Genomic DNA, 16,080 nt, shown 5'->3' on the forward strand with positions numbered 1-16,080 from the left:
CTCTCAGCAGCTACACAAAGCCTGAGCTCCAGTAACTGATTGCTTCCAGCACATTAGCAATAACAGCCACTCCTATAGCATTCCTGCCACTGCTACCTATCAGTCTGGACACAGCACAAATTTTGTGGTTGTGGTTTTTTTATTTAAAAAACCCCTAAATTACTTTTTAAAATGCTTTAAATACTTGTGTTTAATTGTTAATTTTATTGTTCATTCCTTTTGTCAACTGCTCTGGGTTTTTTTTTTTACAATCAAGAAGTATACTGTATAAATTGTTATGAAATACAGCAGCACCTTGGTTTTCGAACATAATCTGTTCTGGAAGACCGTTGGAGTTCCGAAACGTTTGAAAACCGAGGCACAAAGGGCGGCCTGCAGATTTAATAGAGAAAATTGAGAAAAATAACATATACACTCAGCGGAAGCCGTTTGACTTCCAAGGCGTGTTCGAAAACGGAAGCGTTTACTTCCAGGTTTACGGTGTTTGAAAACCGAAACATTTGTCAACGGAGACGTTCGAAAACCGAGGTACCACTGTAAATACAAAATGCGGCTGATACTGTTCCTCTATTTACCAGGCGTGGAAAGAAAGTACAACTGAACACACTAGGATGGCTAGAACGCCATGATAACACAATTCATTTTTTCCCCATTCTTTTGCGATATTTATAAACCACTCAGGAACAAAGTCCTTTGTTTGCGTTATCAATAGCAGGGCATCAATGCTGTTAATGCAGGGGAGGGGCTGTGTCTCAGTAAGCATGATTTGCATGGAACAGTTCCCAGGAGCAATCCCTGGCATTTATGGGATTGGGAAAGACTCTTGGTTTGAAACCTTAAAAGAGCCACTGCGAGTCAGTGTGGACAGTAATGAGTTAGATGAACTGATGGTCTAACTCGGTCCTAATTTCAATCACGGGATAAAGGGCTGGGGAGAAGCCGTGCATAAGCATGGGATTCTAGAACTTACATGTGGAATCTGCATAACTAAGCACCCCTCCCCTGGAAAGGCACAGAGGAAGAGGATTTCGAGCCTGGGGACTGGTGGTGGGACACTGGCCACACCTCAGAGGAGAGGATGGGCTGGGAAGTGTTAGAAGCAGGGCTCCTGAGGGATAGTGAAGAGACAGAACAGGCTGAGGAGGTTTCCAGTTTGGATACAGGCGTCGACAGACAGCCAGGACACAGGAGAGGTAGACCATGCAGTTCTCCCTCAGAGCTACTCTGACAGCTTCTCTGATGATAGATTTCCAGTCCCCAACCCATGCCTAGAACGACTGTTGTGTGTTGCCAAGAAGCGAGCCAGGCAGACACAGAGGGAGTCCCTTGGAGCGTGCCGTAGCAGAAGATCACAGAGGAAGGGGCCTGACAGAGAGGGGACGGGAGTGAAGAAGGAGCTACAAGCTGGTTCGAACAACTGGCTTTCCCTTTAGATATCTCTCTGTGTGTTTTGCTTTCCTTAATAAAGAAACTAACTGCAACTTTGCCAAGCGTCTCTCTCTCTCTCACACACACACCTGTGAATGACCTGCTCTGCCTGTTGGCTCCCGGACATAACCAGATCGGTTGTAGTGTGGACAAATGTCCTTCCTCAGGTAACTCTCTAATTCATTCATGCCTTTGACTGCTTTTTGTTTCGCACACCCCACTTGGTGCCACCCAGCCAAACACGTAGTCAGTGAAAATTGATGGAGCTAGCCACCAACACACAGTGGAGCGGTACAATGACCACTTTGCTGTGCTGTTGCCACCCCATGAGGCATGTCGAATTCACTGCATGGCTGGGATGGTTTACCATGGCTTCCTGTTAGGACAGCGATGCTAGGGATGGTTTCTTGGACTAGAAAACAGCCATGATTGGGCTATGGCTCTGTTCTAAAGAATGGCTAAGAGTCATGGCCTTCTATTCACCCCTAGGCCATTTTATTGCTAGCTTTTAGGTGCTGCCGTGAGAAGTCTAGTTACCCGTCCGTTGATGTCCAGCTCCATGACTTCCTCCCTGGTCACCCCTCTGTCAATTTTCTCCTGCAATAGCTTTGCATCGTTCTTGAGACAGATCTGGTAGAACGTGAGCGTCGTGCCATCACCATTGGCAGACGGAGCAGATTCATAGACGGGGTACACAGAGTCATCAGAAAGGATGCTACAGGTGTCCGATTCTCCCCTCTCACCCTCCCTCCCTTCGTTCTCCTCATCTTCTTCATAGTCTAGATCGGGGTCTGACTCATCTAGGGTGGGCGATGTGTCTGGCTCTCCTTTTCTGCTGGCATCGGTCATCCAGCCCACTCAGCGCAAGCGGTGTTTGTTGTCGTTTTGGTTGCCCATGCTTGTTTCAGTCTCGATGACCTTTTCTCTTGTGCTTGACTGCCCTCCTCAGTTACACGCTGGGGATCTGTGAAGCAAAGATGATGCAGAGACAAAGATTAGCCGCTCTCAATGAACAAATACAACTCCCTGAACATTTCATGGGTTTGAGAGATCATTTGATAATCCCTTAATTGTACTGAGCACACGCCATCTGTTCAGAAGCTACTGAAATAGTCGTTTTCAAACTCTGCTCCTGGAAAGACCAAGGTTCCATAGGAGATTATAAAGGTAAAGGTACCCCTGCCCGTATGGGCCAGTCTTGCCAGACTCTGGGGTTGTGCGCCCATCTCACTCAAGAGGCCAGCGCTGTCCGAAGACACTTCCGGGTCACATGGCCAGCGTGACATCGCTGCTCTGGCGAGCCAGAGCTGCACACGGAAACGCCGTTTACCTTCCTGCTAGAAAGCGGTCCCTATTTATCTACTTGCACCCGGGGGTGCTTTCGAACTGCTAGGTTGGCAGGCGCTGGGACCGAGCAACGGGAGCGCACCCTGCTGCGGGGATTCGAACCGCCGACCTTTCGATCGGCAAGCCCTAGGCGCTGAGGCTTTTACCCACAGCGCCACCCGCGTCCCCGATAGGAGATTATATTTGGGGGATAATCAGTGAGATGATCAGGAATGGCGGCAAGTTTTCTCAAGGATGCCTCTAAACTCTCAGTATTTGGTGAGAGGGATTCCAACACATACCAGATCTTTAGGTTTTTGCACAATTAAAGTGGGTTAACCGGCTCCAACAACAACAACAACAGCAACAACAGCAACAATAACAACAATTATCTTATCATTTATATGCCCCCCATCTGACTGAGTTGACCCAGCCACTCTGGGTGACCCCAGCAACTAAGGAAGGAAGATAACAACATGATAAAGTTCAAAATGGTAACAATTAATTGCACATTTCTTCAAAATCCAGTGAACACTTTTGGATCCACTTTAAAACAGGAAAACGAAAACAGGCGTTTGTGGCTTGGAAAGTGGCAGGAAAATGCACTGGAAATTCAGTTTCAGGGACATCCCAAGAAAAAGTGGGACATTCCAGGATCAAATCAGAAACTGGGATTGCTTCTGTAAATCTCTGGAAAATAGGGACACTTGGAGGGTCTGTCTTGGCTTTCTGTGACAGGCCTACTGCTAGCGCTAGCCATCGCTGTGGTGTTTCAGTCAGGTCTGAGACTGCGCCATGAAGGCAAGAACATTGCTGCAGGAACTGTGCCTTTGGGCAAGCATTAGAGCAGCACACAAATCTCCATGAATGATGGGTAAGGCATTTTCAACTTCCCCTAGTGTTCAGCGAAGCATAGGCTGTTTTGCTGCCATTGACGGCTTTCCCAGTGTTTTCAAACGGGCACTGAAAGCACCTGCTGAAACCTGGGTCCTCCAGCACCATCAATCTGTCAGTTTGCATTTCTTAGTGCAGAAAGTATTGATTTGATGTGTAGAGATCTTTCCTGTTCTACTTAATTCAAGAGGGTTCTGGAAGCTTCTCTATGTGAAAGAAGATTCCTGATATTTGGGTTATTCCTTCAGAGAAGCTGCGTACAGCTGGTTTAAACTGGTTCTGTTATCTCTTTCTGTCAAGGTTGTGCTGACTATAATAGTGAGGCCAGAAGGAGGCTGGGTTTCATTCTCTCGTTCAGTCTCTCTTTCTTTCTGGTGTGGTGTTCCGTATGTAGTGTTAAGTTGCTGTAAGTTTAAGTTAAGTCTGCTGCAACTGGATTTCTTATGCAGTGCCAAACCTGAGTGTACTGTGACCATTATGCTCATTTGCCTTCACTAGCAGTACAGTGGCACCTCTGGTTACGAATTTAATTCGTTCCGGAGGTCTGTTCTTAACCTGAAACCGTTCTTAACCTGAGGTACCACTTTAGCTAATGGGGCCTCCCGCCATGGCGGCGCCATTTCTGTTCTCATCTTGAGGTAAAGTTCTTAACCTGAGGTACTACTTTTGGGTTAGCGGAGTCAGTAACCCAAAGTGTTTGTAAACCGAGCTACCACTGTAAAGCTCTGCTGCATGAAACACAATTGCCTCTGGTCTATTTTTTTAGGAATCCTGCAACGTGTTATAAGTTGTTACTCTGCTAACTGTACATTGGAATCTGCTGAATCTGCGGACTGCTGAAACCTGGAAGTACCAGAACGTTCATATATGATTATATGCACTCCTTTTTGGCTCATTGAGCCTTACCTGTTTAACACTGTTGTCGTTTTAATTATTTGCAAATCGATAAAATATGCTTTGTTTTGAAAAAAAAAAAGTAAATTCTCTCCTCCATTCCCCTGGAAAACGTTCGCAAACCGAGCGTCCTCTGTACTCTGGATCAATACTGAGTAGAATTTCAATGTCACAATCCAGAGGTAGACCTAACCCACACAGCTGTCACGACTGCAAGGCAAGCTCTTTCCTCCTCCCAATCCACAAAAGTCCCAGACAAATAAACGTCCAAAGTGTCAGGAAAGAGTTCATGCCACGGTCCGGGTCCAGTCCACACTTGGTGGGTCCCCGTAGAAAGAAATGAGCCAGCACTGATGTGCCTCCAAAAAGCCCCTAATAGCAGCTAGTATGACTGCATGAGCCATTGTTCCAGTTTGTTGCTTGGGTCCCACAGGTCATTGTGTATCAGGATGGAGCTGGCCTACTGCACTTAATAATAATAATAATAATAATAATAATAATAATAATAATATTTATATCCCGCCCATCTGGCTGGGTTTCCCCAGCCACTTTGGGCGGCTCCCAACAGAATATTAAAAACACGGTAAAACATCAGACATGAAAAACTTCCCTTAACAGGGCTGCCTTCAGATGTCTTTGAAAAGTCAGATACAGTGGTACCTTGGTTTACCAACTTAACCCGTTCCAAAAGTCCTTTCTTAAACCAAAAGCATTCTTAAACCAGGCATGCTTTCCCATAGCAGTGGGGGACTCAGTTTCTAATTGGAACAAACTCAACAGGAAGCGGAACATGTTCTGCTTCCAAGGCAAAGTTCACAAACCAAAACACCTACTTCCGGGTTTGCAGCGTTCTCAATCCAACTTGTTCAAAAACCAAGCTGTTCTTAAACCAAGGTACCACTGTAGTTGTTTATTTCCTTGACATCTGATGGGAGGGCGTTCCACAGGGCGGGTGCCACCACTGAGAAGGCCCTCCGCCTGGTTCCCTGTAGCTTCAATTCTCGCAGGGAGGGAACTGCCAGAAGGTCTTCAGCGCTGGACCTCAGTGTCTGGGCTGAACAATGGGGATGGAGACACTCCTTCAGGTATACTGGGCTGAGGCCGTTTAGGGCTTTAAAGGTCAGCATCAAGACTTTGAATTGTGCTCGGAAACGTGCTTTATGAATTGCACAGGTCAGTTGCCCGCCAGTGCTGCAGCTAGCCCAGGCCCTTTTTTTTGCTGTTCTAGATGTGGTCTGATCCAAAACATTGCACTAATGGCTCAAAGCAGTCAAACAGCATATGGCTGCATCACATCAGGATCCTGACTTCAATGTGCGGCTTCTTTTAAATCAAAACAAATACTGCCTTACCGTAGAATTTCGCTGCTCATTTGGCTCCTGCTGCGTCTTGTTTGACTTCTGAACAGGGTCCACCCCACCTAATCTCAGCCCTGCCACAAAATCCTCCGACACAAAATGTCTTTTGCTTTGGGCGAATCTATATATGATTACAGTGGTACCTCGGGTTAAGAACTTAATTCATTCCGGAGGTCTGTTCTTAACCTGAAACTGTTCTTAACCTGAAGCACCACTTTAGCTAATGGGGCCTCCTGCTGTCGCTGCGCCACCACTGCGCGATTTCTGTTCTCATCCTGAAGCAAAGTTCTTAACCCGAGGTACTATTTCTGGGTTAACGGAGTCTGTAACCTGAAGCGTATGTAACCTGAAGTGTATGTAACCCGAGGTACCACTGTAAAGCATATCAAAATTAAAAACAACAACAACAAATTTCTTCCAAGCCTTGCACCAGGGCTGGACTTCGGTCTTTCAAATTTGTGCTGGGGCAAACTGTTAGACGCTTTCCCACACACCATGGACCCTATCCAAATCTCCCTATGGATACTTTTCCTAATAGAATCAGGCACAGAGAGTTAAAATCATGGAGCTTCCATAACATACTGTATTTTTCCACCCCCCATGTATAAGAGTCCTATTTTGGGGGACTCAGATTTAAGAAAACGGGGGGAGATGTATCCGTGTATAAGACGCCCCCTAATTTTTGATATTATTTTTCAGGGGAAAAACCTAGTCATATGCACGGAAAAATACGGTATGTTGTCGGACGTTGTCAAAATGTACTTCTGATGTGATCCTTTAGCACTGAATATGCCTGCTCTAGAAGAAAAATAAAACTTCTCTCCTGACAAAATTAACTAGTAATTGTCAACTATGGTTGGAATTCAACTAAGTTTTACACTGGTAATAATCAGATCATGTATCCATAGTGGTAATCAGAGGAGGGATGATTGCTGGGAGGAGAACAGAGGGAAGAATCACCATGGTGCATCTGCAACAGCACAAACAAACACCTTCATCTGCCCCAACTGCAACAAAACATGTCTCTCCTGTATAATAATCATGATGACGATGATAATTTTATTATTTATACTCTTCCCATCTGGCTGGGTTTCCCCAGTGACTCTGTGCGGCTTACAGCACATAAAAAATGTCAAAACATTAAAAATTTCCCTATACAGTACTGCCTTCAGATGTCTTCTAAAAGTCAGATAGCTGTTTCTTTCCTTGACATCTAACAGGAGGGCTTTCCACAGGGTGCGCGCCACTACCGAAAAGGCCCTCTGCCTGGTGCCCTGTAGTGAGGGAACCGCCAGAAGGCCCTCGGCACTGGACCTCAGTGTCCAGGCTGAGCGATGGGGGGTAGAAACGCTCCTTCATATATACTGGGCTGAGGCCGTTTAGGGCTTTAAAGGTCAGCACCAACACTTTGAATTGTGCTCGGAAACGTACTGGGAGCCAATATAGGTTTTTCAGGACCGGTGTTATATGGTCCCAGTGGCCACTTCCAGTCACTAGTCTAGCTGCCGCATTCTGGATTAGTTGTAGTTTCCGGGTCACCTTCAAAGGTAGCCCCACGTAGAGAGCATTGCAGTAGTCCAAGCGGGAGATAACCAGAGCATGCACCACTCTGGCAAGACAGTCTGCGGGCAGGTAGGGTCTCAGCCTGTGTACCAGATGGAGCTGGTAGACAGCTGCCCTGGACACAGAATTGATCTGTGCCTCCATGGACAGCTGTGAGTCCAAAATGACTCCCAGGCTGCGCACCTAGTCCTTCAGGGGCACAGTTACCCCATTCAGGACCAGGGAGTCCTCCACACTAGCCCACCCCCTGTCCCCCCAAAACAGTACTTCTCTCTTGTCAGGATTCAACCTCAATCCATTAGCCGCCATCCATCCTCCAGCCGCCTCCAGGCACTCACACAGGACCTTCACCGCCTTCACTGGTTCTGATTCAAAAGAGAGGTAGAGCTGGGTATCATCTGCATATTGATGGACACCCAGTCCAAACCTCTCCCAGCAGCTTCATATAGATGTTAAAAACCATGGGGGAGAGGACGGAACCCTGAGGCACCCAAGTGAGGGCCCAGGGGTCTGAACACTCATCCCCCACCACCATGAAAATAAAATGAGCATCCCAATTTGGATTACCTGGACGATGGAGGGTATGGATTAGTGAAATTTGGGAGTGGTGGGGAAGAGGGTTCCCTGTCTTTAGCATACCTGTATGTGCTGCCAGGGTGCAAAGATCCACCCAGCACCCCCAAATTTAGGTTAGCCCCCAAATTAACATAATTAATGCTTATGTCAGACACCACGCTTACGCCTTATCTCTTGTTGTGAATGACAAGCGCCATCATTGAGTCTGACAAGCCCCGCCGTTGTGAATGACAAACACGGTGCGTCTTTGGTAAATGAGCGCACAAAGTCAAACGTCCTTTAGTGAAACAGTAGGTATACATTTCAGCAATACCTAGATATATATGTACTTTGTTTTTCTAGCTTGATCAAAGTTATGTATTATTTCATAACGGGTAGATAGTTAAAAGTTTAGGCGGCTTCAGTGGCGGGCGCTGGGCGCCCCCCAGAATTTAGCACCCGGGTGCCCCACACCTCTTCCACCCCTGGATAAAGACGGCCCTGGTTATCTCATTCAGGACCACACCTGCCTGCCCGCTGTCTCCCAAGAACAGTACTTCTGTTTTGTCAGGATTCAACCTCAATCTGTTAGCCGCCATCCATCCTCCAACCGCCTACAGACACAGGATCGGTTTCTAGAGCCACAACGGGCACAGGAACTCTCCAATGGTTTGACTTCTTTCCCCCCCCTTTTTTTTTTTGCTTTAAACAAGTACATATAAATATAGACAACCAAAATTACAAAGGAAAATTCCTTAATAGTAATGAAAAAAACTAAAAAAAAAATCAAAGTACACGACACAGAACATAAACAACTATGGGAAAGATAAAAGAAAAGAGAAAAGAAAAATAGAACAAAAATCAAAAGAAAAAGGAAGATGAGCCAAAGCAGGAAAGATAATCTATTGTACACTTCTGTCAAGCTCACAACAGATCATTATTCTTATCAATTCTCTCTATCTGCATTCCAAAGGAATCCCTCATCTTGGTATCAGGGAGCATTCAAGGGTCACCAGCAAGGGTTATAGTGGCAAAACACTGTTAAGATAAAAATACACCCACTAAAGAGGAATGGGTAGTCAAATTGTGCGAGTACTTGGAGCTCGAAAAGCTGACAGATGCAATAAGAGATAGACCTAAAAAATTGGTGAAAGAAGAATGGGAATGTTTAAATAATTATTTAGGGGACAAGGGCTCCAATGGTTTGACTTTACCCCCGAAGGCACACCCTTCGATTGTCTTCCAAGACGGACAGATGCCAACTAATCATTACTCAGAGAAGAACTGTTGAAATTAATGGAACTAACTTCGTCTGCATAGCTCAGTTGGTTAAAGCGTGGTGTTGATCATGCCAAGGTAGCAGGCTCAATCCCTGCATGGGACAACTGCACATTCCTGCAGGGCCTCTTCCAACTATGATTCTACAAATCTAGTCATGTTCATTAATTTCAACAGGTTTCCTCTGAGTAAAACTTAGTTGAATATCACCCAATATAAATTGTTAATGGAAGGTGAAGAGAATTAACATGAAAATCAGGACAGATTGCATTCCTTGATTTTCCCCCAGTCGATAACTGTGAGAAATACCGTATTTTTTGCTCACTTCCCCCCCCTAAAAAGTAAGGGGAAATGTGTGTGCATCTTATGGAGCGAATGCAGGCTGCACAGCTATCACAGAAGCCAGAACAGCAAGAGGGATCTCTGCTTTCACTGCACAGCGATCCCTCTTGCTGTTCTGGCTTCTGAGATTCAGAATATATTTTTTTCTTGTTTTTCTCCTCCAAAAACTAGGTGTGTCTTGTGGTCTGCTGCGTCTTATACAGAGAAAAATACTGTAAATGATGTTGGAGAAACTCAGCTCAGCACTTCCCCATAGCTTTTCATGGAAGAATTACATGTGAGACCTTGGAGAGCATAGTACTGTACTGTATTATGTTCTACGCTAAGTGGATCAAGGATTTGACTTGGCATAAGGCAGATTTAAATGCACGGGTCAAGACATCCATTCCTTCACACTTTTCAAGGCATGAATTTGTTTCCTGGTCTTCTGGCAGATTGTCAGTTCTTTAACATTGGTAGGCTGCAAACGATTCAACAATTCACGCGGGATGTGGTAGGGGCCCTGAAAACGCCCCTGAGCTCTTGGTTGAGAACGCAAAGTTGAAAGGCTTACTTAACACTCCCGGGAGAATGGACTGCCTACTAATAGCATGGACCTTATTGAACCGACAAAGCAATCTCTGCAAATTTCAGTCAATGAAACCCTTTAATTAGTCTCAAAATGCATTTAGGATTTAAAACCCTATTTCCTGATTGTTGGCTCTTCCTTGCATAGTTTTTTTTTAGGGGTACTCTCATTTTGACTCAAGGAAACCACCATTTTATAGTTCAAATCGGGAAAAACAAACACATTGGTACCTCGGGTTACAGGCACTTCAGGTTACAGACTCCGCTAACCCAGAAATAGTACTTCGGGTTAAGAACTTTGCTTCAGGATGAGAACAGAAATCGTGCGGCAGCAGCGGGAGGCCCCATTAACTAAAGTGGTACCTCGGGTTAAGAACAGTTTCAGGTTAAGAACGGACCTCCGGAACAAATTAAGTTCTTAACCTGAGGTACCACTGTACAATAAATGAACAAAAGTACAAAGATTCACAAAATGTTTAGGGGTATGCATCCCGTTCCCCCTCCCCAGAAAAAAATCACTGGCTAAATCTACACACTTTCAGAAAGAAACATCATTAATAATGGCAGCAAAAGGAATGAACCATTGGAAAACCATACCTGAGGTCGTTGTGGATTCTCCATTGCTTGTGGTCTTTAGAGAAAACTGGAATCTGTCCTCAGAGTTTGCCAGAAAGCTCAGTTTGATTCATTAACAGTGATCTCTGGGGAATATACACTGATCCAGTTCCTGCTTTGAGACCTTCAGGAGGTGGTCTTTGCACCACCGTTCCCTATGTCCTTGCCAAGACTTACCCTGAAGTACTCCAGTCTTCAGCCCTTGTTCCTCCCTTTGGTTTTCATTGCCGCATTCACTGGGTGGAGCATCACCCGAGATGCGAAGACATGTGGAAGTTTTCGGACACAGCCTCCTACCGCCCCCAGGGATGAAAGGAGCTTCGGCCTTGGGCCCAAGATGGGGATTTAGACTCCGGAGCTGTGACAGCTTGCACGTTGCCGTCAGCTTAGCTAGGGAAGACATCTTAATTTGCAATGTTGCTTAAAACGGCTCTGAGCAGGATTTGGAAAGTATTTAAGTCAAGGGTTAAATTTAGCCTCCCGACTCTCCTTTGCTTATTTATACATGGGGTTCCTGGACCTAACATGCAGGAATGGAGCGGCTTGGAAGAAGGAAGCCCTTGGATCCAAGAGATGGAGAGCACCTCATGCTTTCTGATCTCCTACAGTTGGCGTTGACTTTGCACATGCGGTGTGTATTCTGGCAGCCGGGAAAGCAACGCTCAGCTGACACTGAGCTGCAGAACTTGCCAGTTAATAAGGGCACATCAGCAGCGAATAATAGGCTGCTGGTAGGTAAGTCAGTTGTCGGAACTGACCTAGAGGTAGATAAAAGCAGCAAGTTGCTGGAAATCCTGGCCCCAGGCCTCCCTATTCCATATCGGATTTATGTATAAGCTAAACAAGCTATAGCTTAGGGCCTCAATTTACAGGAAAAAAACCCTGGATGTACATTTCCAAAATATAAGATAAAAAACAAATAAAATAAAACCTACATGTTGTGTAGGCTTCTACAATGTAATAATAATAATAATAATAATAATAATAATAATAATAATAATTTTTATTTATACCCTGCCCTCCCCAGCTAAGGTCGGGCTCAGGGTGGCTAACAAGCAATAATAAAAACAAGTTGAATGAATACAACTTAAAAACAAGATTAAAATACAACATTAAAATATTAAAATGCAGCCTCATCACAGGAGGAGAAAGGAAAAAGAAAAAGGAAAGAAGGGGAGGGAATCAAATTGGCTCCAAGCCAAAGGCCAGGCGGAACAACTCTGTCTTACAGGCCCTGCGGAAAGAAATCAGATCCTGCAGGGCCCTGGTCTCATGAGACAGAGCGTTCCACCAGGCCGGAGCCAGTGTGGAAAAGGCCCTGGCTCTGGGTGAATCTAATCTAACTTCCTTAGGGCCCGGGACCAATAGGGTGTTGCTATTTATGGACCTTAAGGTCCTCCGTGGGGCATACCGGGAGAGGCGGTCCCGTAGGTACGAGGGTCCTAGGCCATGAAGGGCTTTAAAGGTCAAAAGCAGCATCTTAAATCTGACCCTGTACTCCACCAGGAGCCAGTGCAGCTGGAAAAGCACTGGGTGAATATGTTTCCATGGCAGGGACCCCGTGAGGAGCCTCGCTGCAGCATTCTGCACCCGCTGGAGTTTCTGGGACAGCTTCAAGGGCAGCCCCGCGTAGAGCGAATTACAGTAGTCAAGCCTGGAGATGACTGTCGCATGGATCACTGTGGCCAGGTCGGGGCGGGAAAGGGAAGGGACCAACTGCTTGATGCGGCGAAGGTGGAAAAATGTCGTCTTGGCTGTTACTGCAACCTGCACCTCCATGGAAAGGGAGGCGTCAAGGATTACACCCAAACACTTAACAGAAGGCAATGGCAAGTAATAAGTAATTACAGTGGTGCCCCGCAAGACGAAATTAATTCGTTCCGCAATTTTTGTCGTCTAGCGAATTTTTCGTCTTGCGAAGCACGAAATCCCATAGGAATGCATTGAAAATCAATTAATGCGTTCCTATGGTCAAAAAAGGTCTAAACAAAGCCAAATTTGGTACAACAACAGTTTATTAACTGCTCTTTAAAGTCACACATACTGTAAAGAGCAGTTCAAAAACTGAAGGGAAAATAAATTAACTTTATAAACAAAACATGTCTTTGTTTTTAGACGTCGCGAGACGTTTTCGTCTTGCGAAGCAAGCCCATAGGGGAAATTCGTCTTGCGAGGCAAATCGAAAACGGAAAAACCTTTCGTCTAGCGAGTTTTTTGTCTTGCGAGGCATTCGTCTTGCGAGGTACCACTGTACTTATGTAAGTAATGGGCCCTGCCTGCTAGTCTGCCTCCAACAATTTTAAAAGGGTTTTGGCTCTTGTTTGGCTTGATGCTCCCCATCACAACCACCAAGCCACCTATTTCTTGGTGGGAGAGCAAGCAAGATCTTTTAACAAACTTTGCATAACATCCAGGTAAAAAGCAACCTACATTGTCAATTGCCATCCCATCTTCTTCTTCTCTTTATTATATGTGGTGGTCTTGTAGTAAGGTTAAAGCTTACTGGGAAATGATATATAATGAAATGAAAAGGATGTTTAAAATATCCTTTGTACAAACCAAACCAAACCAAACCAAACCAAACCAAACCAAACCAAACCAAACCAAACCAGAAGCTTTTCTTTTATGAATTATAGGGACAGAACTACTGTACCTAAAATGTATAGAAACTTATTCATGTAAGCTGCTACAGCGGCAAGAACGTTACTTGCCCCCAAATGGAAAGAAGCAGATGTCCCAGCAAAGGAAGAATGGATACAAAAATTTATGGAATATGCAGAAATGGCAAAACTTACCGGAAGAATAAGGAATCGAGATAACAAATCTTTTATAACAGAGTGGAAATGGTTTGTTGAACATTTACAGATGAATTGCAAACAGATAAAAACATTGGCAGGATTATTGTGGCAACCTGCAGTTTTGTAAGAGTATATATTTAAAGATGAATAAATGAGCAAATGATGTTAATTTGGAGATGCAGAAGATCTTAGAAAGAAATTTAAGGAAGCGCAGAAAGAGTGGGTAGGAAGTCAAGTGTTGAAATGCCAAAACGATTGTAAAATCAGTGAGATGTATAAACTTGAAAATAAAAATAAAGTCAATTGCTATCCCTTGCTCACCAAGCCAATCACTTTCTGGGAGCCGTGGATGAAAGCAAAATGCGCAGGTGATCTCCGCCCTTGTGACTCTGACATGCAGTCCACGTGCTTCTGAGATAGACAATTAGCTAACCTTCTCCTCTTTCCTTAATGCAAGGAAAGGACCTGGAGCGGCTTAAGGGCTCACGGAGGTTATCTTAGGGAACCGTGCATTATAATCCCCTCCCTATGAGCTCAGCAAGTTCTGAGCGGGTTATGTCACTTCTGAAACCTTAGCAGGCTGGAGGTTAGGCGTACTGTTTGCTCTTTTTCTCTTCCTGTGCTTGCAAGCATGCTTCCTGCAACATCTCTGCATCATGTGTATTTATCATTGAGATCGGCAATAAAGTGTTGCAGCGTGGAGTGTTCCTGCGCAGCATTCCTTAGGGAATACGCCCAATCCACATTGAGCTGTTTTAGGGTCATTTCCCCTTGGGGTTTATTTTCGAAAGGTTGTGTGTGTGTGTGTGTATAATTTTGCAAACTGCAAGAGTTCCCCTCCAGGCTGCTGAAAATAAGTTTGCTCTTGGTATACAGGATGTTGGTTAACATCTTGGGAGAACATTTGCATCGTGATATATAAATACATTGGTACCTTGGTTTATAACCACAATCCGTTCTGGAGGTCCGTTTTGTAAACCAAAACAGGTTGTAACCCAAGGTGCGCTTTCGCCAATGGGGCCTCCCCCAAAAAATTGTTCGTAAAAAAAAAAGGTTGTAATCCAAAAAAAGGTTGCAAACCGGGACATGCACTTCTGTGTTTGACATGTTTGTAATCCAAAACGTATGCAAACCAAGGTACTACTGAACAATTATCAGACTATGGCAGCCAAGCATCACCCTAAATCTGAAAAACACGTCTTAAACAGCTCAGTTTCAGATTCTGGTAGGTAGCTGAATTGGTCCGACGCAATTGAAATAAATAAATAAATTTTAAAAATTGTCCAGTAGCACCTTAGAGACCAACAAAGTTTGTTCTGAGTATAAGCTTTCATGTGCATTTTTTATTTAGCTCATTTTCCCAGTCCGTTCTGATCTGCTTTCTGCTTCTCCAATGGCGCCCCCTTCTGGTCCCTCCTTCAACAACAACAACACCCTCCCTCAGAGGAGAGGAACCAGGGGATGTTAGGATAATTACATACCCTCCAACATTTCTTTGATGAAAATAGGAATGTCCTATTCCATACAAATAATTGAAAAAAATATTATTTATACCTGGCCTATCTGATTGGGTTGCCCCAGCCACTCTGGGAGGCTTCCAACATATATAACAACATAATAAAACATTAAACTTTTTTTAAAAAAACTTCCCTATACAGGGCTACCTTCAGATGTTTTCTTATCACCTTGGCTCAGAGGCGTCACAAAACTCCATCCCCTCCAACATTCCTCCGATGAAAATAGGGTTGTTCTAAGAAAAAGCGTGACATTTCAGGATAAGGGCGGCTTCTGTAAGTCCAGGACTGTCAGTGGAAAATATGGACACTTGGAAGGTCTGCAATTACTGGTGGCATCATACGCTGAGGGTAGCCTGCATAAAGGTAAAGGTAAAGGGACCCCTGACCATTAGGTCCGGTCGTGGACGACTCTGGGGTTGCGGCACTGATCTCGCTTTATTGGCCGAGGGAGCCAGCGTACAGTTTCTGGGTCCATGTGGCCAGCATGGCTAAGCCGCTTCTGGCGAACCAGAGCAGCGCACGGAAACACCGTTTACCTTCCCGCCGGTGTGGTACCTATTTATCTATTTGCACTTTGACACGGGGATTCGAACCACCGACCTTCTGATCGGCAAGGCCTAGGCTCTGTGGTTTAACCCACAGCGCCACCCATGTCCCGTTAGCCTGCATACTGAAGTCCAAATACGCATCAGAGTTACTAGAGATCAAGGAGCCTAACACAAAACTGGCCTGACCTGCATAAAGACCATCAAGAAACTGGCAAATCAGGTCCTCCCTTAAAGAGGGCACGTATTGTGGTGAGACCTGGAAAACCGACACCCTGTGTTGTGGGTGGGTACGATCGGTCAGCCACAACACCCGATTGGTAGGTCCCTCGTAGCTGGGAGCAATCCGGCCAATGGGATGCAGTCTAAACTGTTAAGTTGTGGGTGAACATATCAGACG

General features: G+C 45.1%; 1 protein-coding gene across 2 annotated transcripts in view; it reads right to left on the reverse strand.

The window, feature by feature from the left end:
* ANKRD33 (ankyrin repeat domain 33) overlaps positions 1-10,861 on the reverse strand; it is a 20,193-nt gene extending 9,332 nt beyond the window's left edge. Inside the window, exons 1-2 of one of the 2 annotated variants that reach the window (XM_081898820.1) lie at positions 10,803-10,861; positions 1,966-2,392 (exon numbers count right to left, since the gene is read on the reverse strand). In XM_081898820.1, coding sequence (XP_081754946.1) covers positions 1,966-2,277 — 312 coding nt within the window. In that variant the 5' untranslated portion in view covers positions 2,278-2,392; positions 10,803-10,861. Of the gene's footprint in view, positions 1-1,965; positions 2,416-10,802 lie in introns of those variants that run through there. The other variant, XM_081898821.1, reaches the window with a different exon arrangement.
* Between the last annotated feature and the right edge of the window lie 5,219 nt (positions 10,862-16,080).

The sequence above is a fragment of the Podarcis melisellensis genome, assembly GCF_964234715.1.
Source record: "Podarcis melisellensis genome assembly, chromosome: 2".
Classification (NCBI taxonomy): domain Eukaryota; kingdom Metazoa; phylum Chordata; class Lepidosauria; order Squamata; family Lacertidae; genus Podarcis; species Podarcis melisellensis.